The sequence below is a fragment of the Eleutherodactylus coqui genome, chromosome 5, assembly GCF_035609145.1.
Source record: "Eleutherodactylus coqui strain aEleCoq1 chromosome 5, aEleCoq1.hap1, whole genome shotgun sequence".
NCBI classification, from domain to species: domain Eukaryota; kingdom Metazoa; phylum Chordata; class Amphibia; order Anura; family Eleutherodactylidae; genus Eleutherodactylus; species Eleutherodactylus coqui.
The window spans coordinates 5,596,655-5,608,865 of NC_089841.1; the positions used below are offsets into that span (position 1 = coordinate 5,596,655).

At 45.7% G+C, this 12,211-nt stretch overlaps 1 protein-coding gene across 1 annotated transcript in view; it reads left to right on the plus strand.

The window, feature by feature from the left end:
* The window catches only part of LOC136627223 (uncharacterized), a 74,859-nt gene that overhangs the window by 20,780 nt on the left and 41,868 nt on the right, over positions 1–12,211 (plus strand). Inside the window, exons 10-11 of the mRNA XM_066602153.1 lie at positions 3,455–3,646; positions 6,855–7,043. Coding sequence (XP_066458250.1) covers positions 3,455–3,646; positions 6,855–7,043 — 381 coding nt within the window. The remainder of the gene's footprint in view (positions 1–3,454; positions 3,647–6,854; positions 7,044–12,211) is intronic.

Here is a 12,211-nt window from a genome sequence, read left to right on the forward strand (position 1 = left end):
GCTCACTACGTACAGATATATACAGCCACCACTAGGGGGAGCTTACTACATACAAAAATATACAGCCACCACTAGGAGGAGCTCACTACATACAGATATATACTACCACCACTAGGAGGAGCTCACTACATACAGATATATGCCACCAACACTAGAGGGAGCTCACTACATACAGATATATACAGACACCACTAGGGGGAGCTCACTACATACAGAAATATATGGCCAACACTAGTGGGAGCTCACTACGCACAGATATATACAGCCACCGCTAGGGGGAGCTCACTGTATACAGAAATATATAGCTATGACTAGGAGGAGCTCACTACATACATATATCTACAGCCCCCACTAGGGGGAGCTCACTGTATACAGAAATATACAACCAGCTCTAGAGGGAGCTCACTACATACAGAAATATATGGCCAACACTAGTGGGAGCTCACTACAGACAGATATATACAGTCAATACAGCCGCCACTAGGGGGAACTCACTACATACAGATATATAGAGCCACAGTAGGAGGAGCTCACTACACACAGATATATACAGCCACCACTAGAGGGAGCTCACTACATGCAGATATATACAGACATCACTAGGGGGAGCTCACTACATACAGAAATATATGGCCAACACTAGTGGGAGCTCACTACACACAGATATATACAGCCACCACTAGGGGGAGCTCACTGTATACAGAAATATATAGCTATCACTAGGAGGAGCTCACTACATACATATATATACAGCCACCACTAGGGGGAGCTCACTGTATACAGAAATATACAACCACCTCTAGAGGTAGCTCACTACATACAGATATATACGGCCACCACTGGGGGGAGCTCACTACATACAGAAATATATGGCCAACACTAGTGGGAGCTCACTACAGACAGATTTATAAAGACCATACAGCCGCCACTAGGGGGAGCTCACTACATACAGATATATAGAGCCACCACTAGGAGGAGCTCACTACACACAGATATATACAGCCACCACTACGGGGTGCTCACTACATACAGATATATATGGCCACCACTAGAGTGAGCTCACTACATACAAATATATACAGACATTACTAGGGGGAGCTCACTACATACAGATATATACAGCCACCACTATTGGGAGCTCACTATATACAGATATATGCAGCCACCCCTAGGGGGAGCTCACTACATACAGATATATACAGCCATCACTAGGAGGAGCTCACTACATACAGCTATATATAACAGCCACCACTAGGGGAGCTCACTACATACAGATATATATAGTCACCACTAGGGACTGCTTATTACATACAGATATATACAGCCACCACTAGAGGGTGCTCACTACATACAGATATATACGGCCACCACTAGGGGGAGCTCACTACATACAGATATATACAGACATTACTAGGGGAGCTCACTACATACAGATATATACAGCGACCCCTAGGGGGAGCTCACTACATACAGCTATATATAACAGCCACCACTAGAGAGCTCACTAAATACAGATATATATAGTCACCACTAGGGACTGCTCACTACATACAGATATATACAGCCACCACTAGGGGGAGCTCACTACAAACAGATATATACAGCCACCACTAGGAGGAGCTCACTACATACAGCTATATATAACAGCCACCACTAGGGGAGCTCACTACATACAGATATATATAGTCACCACTAGGGACTGCTCACTACATACAGATATATACAGCCACCACTACGGGGGAGCTCACTACATACAGATATATACAGCCACCACTACGGGGAGCTCACTATATACATATATATATACAGCCACCACTAGGGGGAGCTCACTACATACTGATATATACAGCCACCAATAGGGGGAGCTCACTACATTCAGCTATATACAAAGCATTTGGGGGATAATAAATAGTACATACTCTGATTGGGCCACTGTCGCTTGCGGGGGCCACAGGATTCAGTATTAGGCCTTCTTCTGTTCAATATATTTATCAGTGACCTGATAGAGGGGCTGCACAGTAAAATATCAATATTTACAGATGACACAAAATTATACAATATAATAATACAACGGAGGACAATGTGCGGCTACAAACGGACGGAGATAAGCCGGGGACTTGGGCAGAAAAATGGCAAATGAAGTTCAGTGTTGATAAATGTAAGGTTCTGCACGTGGGCAGGAGAAATGGATGTCACCAATATTCACTAAATGGTACTGCTAGGGAAAAGACCTGGGGGTACTAGTGGACTGTAGACTAAACTGGAGTAACCAACGCCAGTCAGCTGCTGCAAAAGCTAATAAAGTTTTGGGGTGCAGTAAAAGAGGTATAGGGGCGAGGGGCGAGAACATTATCCCCCCACTATATAAGGCACTTACTTGAGCTTGAGGAAGGTCTGTTGACCGAAACGTTGCTTGTTTGTTATGGGGTAAATAAACGCATTTGTATTTTTCCATACCTTGGATTGCTGCCAGTCATTCTAATTACATGGACTATATAAGGCACTTGTCAGGCCCCACATGGAATACTGCGCACAGTTCTGGTCACCGGTGCTCAGGAAAGATGTTACAGTGCTGGAGGGGGTTCAAAGAAGGGCAACTAAACTAATACATGGAATGACGGGGCTGGAATACCCAGAGAGGCACCAAAACTGGGATTATTCACCCCGGAAAAAAGACGGCTAAGGGGCGATCAAATAACTCTGTATAAATACATGAGGGGACGATACAAGGATCTCTGCCAGGATCTGTTTATACCCAGGACTGCGACGGTAACAAGAGGGCATCCACTACGTCTAGAAGAAAGCAGGTTTCATCACCAACATAGAAGGGGGTTCTTTACTGTAAGAGCAGTGAGACTGTGGAACTCTCTGCCTGAGACGTGGTGATGGCAGGATCCATAGAGGAGTTTAAGAGGGACTTGATGTCTTTCTGGAGAGGAAGGATATTACAGGATATAAATCTTAGGTTATTTGTTAATCCGGGTATATAGGCAGGTAGGAACTATTAGGGGTTGGTCCAGGGAACAGTCTGATTGTCATTAGGGAGTCGGGAAGGAATTTTTCCACTAAAAGGGCGAATTGGCCCCTGCCTCTTGGGGATTTTTTTTTGCCTTCCTCTGGATCAACAACACAGGAGGCTAGACAGGCTGAACTAGATGGACATTGTCTTCATTCAGCCTTACATACGTTGTTACTATGTATACAGCCACCACTAGCAGGCGCTCATACAGATGTATACAGCCACCACTAGGGGGAGCTTACTACATATAGATATATACAGCCACCACTAGGGGGAGCTCACTACATACAGATATATACAGTCACTACTAGCAAGCGCTCATACAGATGGACAGCGCCCATTGAACTCCATAATAAATCTTTCTCCTTGTGCTCCTCGTTTCAAAGAGAAAAAGATCCCTTCCTCCCTCGTCTGATCACTTCTTTCTCTTGCCAGGTGTTTGCCGTAAAGCCTCTCCGTGGATGCATATGGTGGATTTCCCGAAGTACTTCACAGAGATCTCAGTGAACAGTTCTGTGGTTGTCTCCTGTCAGATGGGATATAGGAAGAAGAATATCACACTGCAGTGTCGGGAGAAGTCCGGGCAGTTCCTCCTGTCCCCAGCGGATGGCGACACCCCTTGTGTCGGTGGGTTCTGCTCTTGTATTTTCTCTGCAGAATAATTCAGCAATTTTTTGGTTGATCAGTATTAAGTACTGTATATTATCCATGCAGATATATATATATATATATAGCCACCACTAGGGGGAGCTCACTACATACACATATATACAGCCACCACTAGGAGGAGCTCACTACATACAGATATATACAGCCACCACTAGGGAGAGCACACTACATACAGATATATACAGCCAGTACTAGGGGGAGCTCACTACATACAGATATATACAGCCACCACTAGGGGGAGCTCACTACATACAGATATATACAGTCACCACTAGGGGGAGCTCATGACATACAGATATATACAGCCACCACTAGGGAGTGCTCACTACATACAGATATATACAGCCAGCACTAGGGGGAGCTCACTATATACAGATATATACATCAACCACTAGGGGGAGCTAACTACATACAGATATATACAGCCACCACTAGGGGGAGCTCACTACATACAGATATATACAGCCACCACCCGTGGAAGCTCACTACATATAGATGTATACAGCCACCACTAGCAAGCGCTCATGCAGATATATACAGCCACCACTAGGGGGAGTTCACTACATACAGATATATACATCCACCACTAGGGGAGCTCACTAGATACAGATATATACAGCCACCACTAGGGGGAGCTCACTACATACAGATATATATATACAGCCACCACTAGGGGGAGCTCACTACATACGGATATATACAGCCAGCACTAGGGGGAGCTCACTATATACAGATATATACATCAACCACTAGGGGGAGCTAACTACATACAGATATATACAGCCACCACTAGGGGGAGTTCACTACATACAGATATAAACATCCACCACTAGGGGAGCTCACTAGATACAGATATATACAGCCACCACTAGGGGGAGCTCACTACATACAGATATATATATACAGCCACCACTAGGGGGAGCTCACTACATACAGATATATACAGCCACCATAAGAGGGAGCTCACTACATACTGATATTTACAGCCACCAACCGTGAGACCTCCCTATATACAGCTATATACAACCACCACAAGGAAGAGCTCACTACATACAGATATATACAGCCACCACTGGGGGAGCTCACTACACACAGATATATACAGTCACCACAAGGGGGAGCTCACTACATACTGATATATACAGCCACCACTGGGGGAGCTCACTACACACAGATATATACAGTCACCACAAGGGGGAGCTCACTACATACTGATATATACAGCCACTACTAGTGGGAGTTCACTACATACAAATATATACAGCCACCACTAGGGGGAGCTCACTACATACAGATATATACAGCCACCACTGGGTGAGCTCACTACACACAGATACACTACCGTTCAAAAGTTTGGGGTCACCCAAACAATTTTGTGTTTTCCATGAAAAGTCACACTTATTCCCCACCATGCGTTGTGAAATGAATAGACAATAGAGCCAAGACATTGACAAGGTTAGAAATAATGATTTGTATTTGAAATAACATTGTTTTTACATCAAACTTTGCTTTCGTCAAAGAATCCTCCTTTTGCAGCAATTCCAGCATTGCACACCTTTGACATTCTAGCTGTTAATTTGTTGAGGTAAGCTTGTGAAATTGCACCCCACGCTTCTAGAAGCATCTCCCACAAGTTGGAGTGGTTGGATGGGCACTTCTGGTGTACAATACGGTCAAGCTGCTCCCACAACAGCTCAATGGGGTTCAGATCTGGTGACTGCACTGGCCACTCCATTTCCGATAGAATACCAGCTGCCTGCTTCTGCTGTAAATAGTTCTTGCACAATTTGGAGGTGTGTTTAGGGTCATTGTCCTGTTGTAGGATGAAATTGGTTCCAATCAAGCGCTGTCCACTGGGTATGGCATGGCATTGCAAAATGGAGTGATAGCCTTCCTTATTCAGAATCCCTTTTACCCTGTACAAATCTCCCACCTTACCAGCACCAAAGCAACCCCAGACCATCACATTACCTCCACCATGCTTAACAGATGGCGTCAGGCATTCTTCCAGCATCTTTTCATTTGTTCTGCATCTCACAAACGTTCTTCTTTGTGATCCAAACACCTCAAACTTGGATTCATCCGTCCACAACACTTTTTCCAGTCTTCCTCTGTCCAATGTCTGTGTTCTTTTGCCCATCTTAATCTTTTTCTTTTATTGGCCAGTCTCAGATATGGCTTTTTCTTTGCCACTCTGCCCTGAAGCCCAAAATCCCGCAGCCGCCTCTTCACTGTAGATGTTGACACTGGTGTTTTGCGGGTACTATTTAATGAAGATGCCAGTTGGGTACCTGTGAGGCGTCTGTTTCTCAAACTAGAGACTCTAATGAGCTTATCTTCTTGCTTAGTTGTGCAACGCGGCCTCCCACTTCTTTTTCTACTCTGGTTAGAGCCTGTTTGTGCTGTCCTCTGAAGGGAGTAGTACACACCGTTGTAGGAAATCTTCAATTTCTTAGCAATTTCTCGCATGGAATAGCCTTCATTTCTAAGAACAAGAATAGACTGTCGAGTTTCAGATGAAAGTTCTCTTTTTCTGGCCATTTTGAGCGTTTAATTGACCCCACAAATGTGATGCTCCAGAAACTCAATCTGCTCACAGGAAGGTCAGTTTTGTAGCTTCTGTAACGAGCTAGACTGTTTTCAGATGTGTGAACATGATTGCACAAGGGTTTTCTAATCATCAATTAGCCTTCTGAGCCAATGAGCAAACACATTGTACCATTAGAACACTGGAGTGATAGTTGCTGGAAATGGGCCTCTATTCACCTTTGTAGATATTGCACAAAAAACCAGACATTTGCAGCTAGAATAGTCATTTACCACATTAGCAATGTATAGAGTGCATTTGTTTAAAGTTAGGACTAGTTTAAAGTTATCTTCATTGAAAAGTACAGTGCTTTTCCTTCAAAAATAAGGACATTTCAATGTGACCCCAAACTTTTGAACGGTAGTGTATATACAGCCAATACAGCTGCCACTAGGGGGAGCTCACTACATATAGACATATACAGTCATCACTAGCAAGCGCTCATACAAATGTACAGCGCCCTTTGAACTACATACTAAATCTTTTTCCTTGTGCTCCTCGTTTCAAAGAGAAATGCCTTCCTCCCGTGTTCTGTGCCTCGTCTTCCTTCCTCGTCTGATTACATCTTTCTGTTGCCAGGTGTTTGCCGTAAAGCCTCTCCGTGGACGCATATGGTGGATTTCCCGGAGAACTTCACGGAGATCTTAGTGAACAGTTCTGTGGTCGTCTCCTGTCAGACGGGATATAGGGAGAAAAATATCACACTGCAGTGCCGGGAGAAGTCCAGGCAGTTCCTCCTGTCCCCAGCGGATGGCGATCATTGTATTGGTGAGGGCGGACTCAGGAGCTTTAATACTTTCTAGCATTTTATGCCTTTTATAAATTAAGGTAAAACTATCACCTCCTTCTGCCAAACTCAGAGCAAGCAGAGACACCCCATTATAGTAGGGCTCTACAGGTGACACGCAGAAGGGTAGCCACCATTCTTTACATTGCAGGCTGCACCCGGAGTACTAGTAGTTTACAGCCTATGACAACTATAATTATGCTACAGTTTGGAGCTTATTTAATACTCAATTTACAACATCAAGATAAAAGACAGATGTAGAAACATTTCTGCCTGCCTGCGCCCACCACTAGAGGCAGCTCTCCTGTATACAGCTAAATACAGCTACCACTAGGTGAAGCTCCATGTATACAGATAAATAGAACTACTAGTAGGGGAGCTAACTGATTACAGATATATACAGCCACCACAAGGGGGAGCTCACTGTATACAGAAATATACAGCCACCACTAGGGGGAGCTCACTACATACATATATATATACAGCCACCACTAGGGGGAGCTCACTGTATACAGAAATATACAGCTATCACTAGGAGGAGCTCACTACATACAAATACATACAGACACCACTAGGGGGAGCTCACTGTATACAGTAATATACAGCCATCACTAGGGGGAGCTCACAACATACAGATATATACAGACACCACTAGGAGAGCTCACTACATACAGATATATACATCCACCACTAGGGGGAGCTCACTACATACAGATTCACACTTTGTGTAAAAAAAAAATCCAGCCCCTAAAAAGAAGTTGTCGTTGTTTTGCCAAATTCAGCATGCAGTTCCATCTCAGGCTGATATACAAATGATTAGAGTTGTTAGGTGATTAGATGAATAGTTCCATCACCAGAGGCCATGAAAGTGGTACCCCCCCTAGGCCTATAAGAGGCTTTCAGAGGCTCCTTGTGTGTAGTGACCTCTTCTACCGCTTGTAGAGCTTGTTGACCACTAGATGCCTCTACGACACAGAGAAGATATTTCACCCCGTTACCAGAGTCTGAGAGGGGCGCATTATTAGGGTGGGAGAAGCTGGATGATCGTATCGATGAATTGTCCCCACCGGACGTTCTGTTCAGACTGTAAGGAGGGGTTGGGATCAGTGGATTGGGGCAGACAAGGTGACCGGGCTCATGATGACCCTAACAGACCACCAGTGGGGAGGAGCATCTGACCAGACTGTTGGGAGGTGTTGGGACCAGTGAATGTGTGAGGGCACACAAGGTGAGCGGCCTCAGGACACCCCTACAGACCACCAGTAAAGAGGAGTGTCTGACCAGACTGTTGGGACCAGTGGGTGGGGGCACACCAGGTGACTGGGCTCAGGATGCCCCCTACAGACCACCAGTAGAGAGGAGCGTCTGACCAGACTGTTAGGAGGTGTTGAGACCAGTGGATGAGGTGGGGGTGGGGGGGGCACACAAGGTGACCGGGCTCTGGATGCCCCCTACAGACCACCAGTAGAGAGGAGCATCTGACCAGACTGTTGGGACCAGTGGATCTGTGAGGACACACAAAGTGACCAGGCGCAGGATGCCCCTACAGACCAGCAGTAGAGAGAAGCATCTGACCAGACTTTTAGAAGGTGTTGGTACCAGTGATTGTGTGAGGCACACAAGGTGACCGGGCTCAGGACGCCTCCTACAGACCACCAGTAGAGAGAAGCGTCTGCCCAGACTGTTAGGAGGTGTTGGGACTAGTGGATGGGGGCACACAAGGTGACCGGGCTCAGGGCGCCCCCTACAGACCACCAGTAGAGAGGAGCGTCTGACCAGACTGTTAGGAGGTGTTGGGACTAGTGGATGGGGGCACACAAGGTGACCGGGCTCAGGGCGCCCCCTACAGACCACCAGTAGAGAGGAGCGTCTGACCAGACTGTTAGGAGGTGTTGGGACCAGTGGATGTGTGAGGGCACACAAGGTGACCAGGCTCAGGACGCCCCCTACAGACTACAAGTAGAGAGGAGCATCTGACCAGATTGTTGGGGGTTTTGGGACCGGTGGATGGGGGGGGGGGGGGGGGGGAGGTGACCGGGCTCAGGACGCTTGTTACAGACCACCATTAGAGAGGAGCGTCTGATTGCCTGACATTCACGAGGAGTGCCAGCTGTTTTTTTATCCACTATCCAGAGACAGGTGGCACCATTGTTACACCCCTGTGTCTGTTGGTACCATTTCCGGGCGCTTGGCTGAAGGACATTTAACATCCACTCATCGTCGCCTCCATCTGCAGTGTTGATGTGAACGGTGAAACTGGAAGCTTCGGATTGGAAATGGGTTCTCTTCAGCAACAAATCCAGGCTTATTTCAGTTATTGACGATAGCCATGTTTGTGTCTGGAGACGTTCGTGTAAGCGCCTTAATCCTGCCCCCACTGCTAGTGTGATGATTTGGAGGGCCATATGCCGGTCCCCTGTATTTTTGATGCAATTGACATTGGCAATGGGCATAATTTTCAGGACATCCAGCAACCACGTCTTCAAAGAGGTCATTTCTAGCAGTATAATGCTCGGCCGCACACAAGGGGGTCCCATAAAGCCCCACAACAGTCTCACACTTCCATGGCTGCCCGGTCACAAGATTTATCACCAATAGAACATGTATGGGACCATCTGGCATGCCAACTTCAACAGTCTACGAGTTTACATGATGTAGAGCAGAGGTTCACAAACCTTTTTGCTCCGTAGACCACTTGTCTGCCTAAAGCTGGCTGCACACTGGTGGGTTGGACTCCGCATGCAGGAGCTCTTAGCGCCCAACTGGCGTCCGCGCATACCTGTGATTTCTTCTTCTTTTTTGTATTGCGGATGGTGCACACGGCTCGCCGTTGGACATGCACTGTACAGGTTTTTTTTTTAACCCCTGCATTTCCCACGTTATTGCCTAGCCATGATGCAGAATCCGTGACTTTACCGCAATGTCAATTGTGGAAGGGCAGTGGGTCAGACAACGTCCATTGACTTCAAATAGAAAATGCTGCAATTTTTCTTCCGAGAGCAGAAAATCGCAATTGATTTCCACTGGAGCGCAGTGTTAATCCGGAGCGCAGTGCTAATCCAGCCGCGTGCAGCCGGCCTAATGTTGAAGTTTCCTTAACTTATTACAGATGGGTTCTCCCAGCTGACAAAGTGTTGATCACTTAGGGTGACTGCCAACTACAGGTTTTTTTCACGGTGAAATTCGCAGCGTTTTTTTTCTGCAAGGGTCTATAGGACTTGTAATGTTAAAATCGCGATCGCGCAAAATCGCAATTTACCGCGAAATCGTGATTTTGTGCGATCACGATTTTAACATAACAAGTCCCATACACCCCTGCAGAAAAGAAAACACTGCGAATTTCACAGTAAAAAAAAACTGTAGTGGGTAGTGACCCTTATAGGGGTTTGTAGGTGGACAATTGTAAAAACAGAAAAACGTACAATTTTTATTCAGATCTTTATTGAAGACAAAAAATGTAAAAAGTAAATATCTGGATTCGGGACAAAACAAAACAGAACCGAGAAAAATTCTTCCGTAAATTAACCTACAAGTAATGCTGTTAATGGGAGGAGCCTGATGCCCTGATAGCGATTGGTCCATATGTGGCTTCACATTACGGAGGTCTAGTCTCACATCTCCACCTCCAGGGGTTTGCAATCACTTTCTTTTTTTGTAAGAAGGTTGGCGCCGCGCTAAGACCCCTTTCATGAGGTATCAAGATGGAAAAGCTATCGAAACCTTTCTTGAGATCGTCCATAATGCAGGATAAGCAGCGGATACGACGTGATTCATTAATTACGGTACGAAAACTTGAACATAGCACACCACAAAGCAGATAGATACAGTTTGCGCAAAACTTCTTGGGCTCCAGCGGATCCCGTGAAAACGATGCACAGCAGAAACTTTCTAGGTAAATCAGCGGCTGCGCGGCTCTGTTCCGTCTGTCACCGGAGCCCAAGAAGTTTTATGTGAGCTTTACATAAACGACTTTATGACATATCAGAGAGGTCAGTAACTTCTATTACACGTATTCTGTACAATCTGTGGAGGGTGGATTATGTCATTTACAGAACGCCAAAATGTTCATGATGACCTGCCTGAATGGGGTCCGCTCACATGGACCCCTATTTATATCTCATACATCCTCAAATATTTTTATTGCTGACATGGACCCACAGTAAGTCAAAATCGCCCCCTGGGGGTTCATATAGGCAACTTTGGGAACCACTGATCTAGAGGCTCAGTTACAGCAAATGTGGAGCAATATGCCGCAGGATCCCATACAGAACCTGTATACCTCCACGCCTGTCCATATCATCTTGTATCCAAGCTAGAGGCTGTCTAACAGGGTACTAGAGCCTCCATGTCCATCTGTATCACATGTATACAGATATATACAGCCACCACTAGAGAAAACTCCCTGTACATACATATATAAAGCCACCACTAGGTTGAGCTCCTTGTAATCAGGTTTATACAGCCACCACTAGGGGGAGCTGCCTGTATACAATTATATACAGCTATCACTATATGGAGCTGGCAGTATACAGATATATGCAGCCACCACTATGGGGAGCTCCCTGTATAAAGATATATACATCAATGACTAGGGGAAGCTCGCTGTATACATACATATGCAGCAAGCAGTATGGAGAAATCTCTATTTACAGATTTATACCACAACCACTAGGGGGAGCTCTCTGTATACATAGTGTCAACATAGAGACTGTTAGGCCGTCAGCCATGTTGGTTTGTATGTCCAGCCTTAGACCTATATTTGGCATCCAATTTTTTATCCCCTGTATAATCCCCTGCCGGCCCTGAATAGTTGGGATGCAGTTATAGAGGCTTCTTAGTTCCCCCGCCTGTTTATATTCACATTTAGAAACGGCCATTGTCTCCCCTTCCTGAGCCGGGCTGTGATGTAAATAACCCACTTTCTTTCTTCTCCCCCCTGTATGTGTTGGATAGTATAAGCATGAGGATACATGAGTTGTATGACCTGCACTCGGTAATGAAGTCTTAGAAAAACCATTCACCCAGCAGAGGGCGCTGCAGACCCGCCGGAGCCGAAAATTCAGATAAGGGGAAATCTTTTAATAAGAATTATCAGTTGTGTGAGGGTCCCAGCCATATATGAAACATATTTACAGAATCGGGCAGCCCA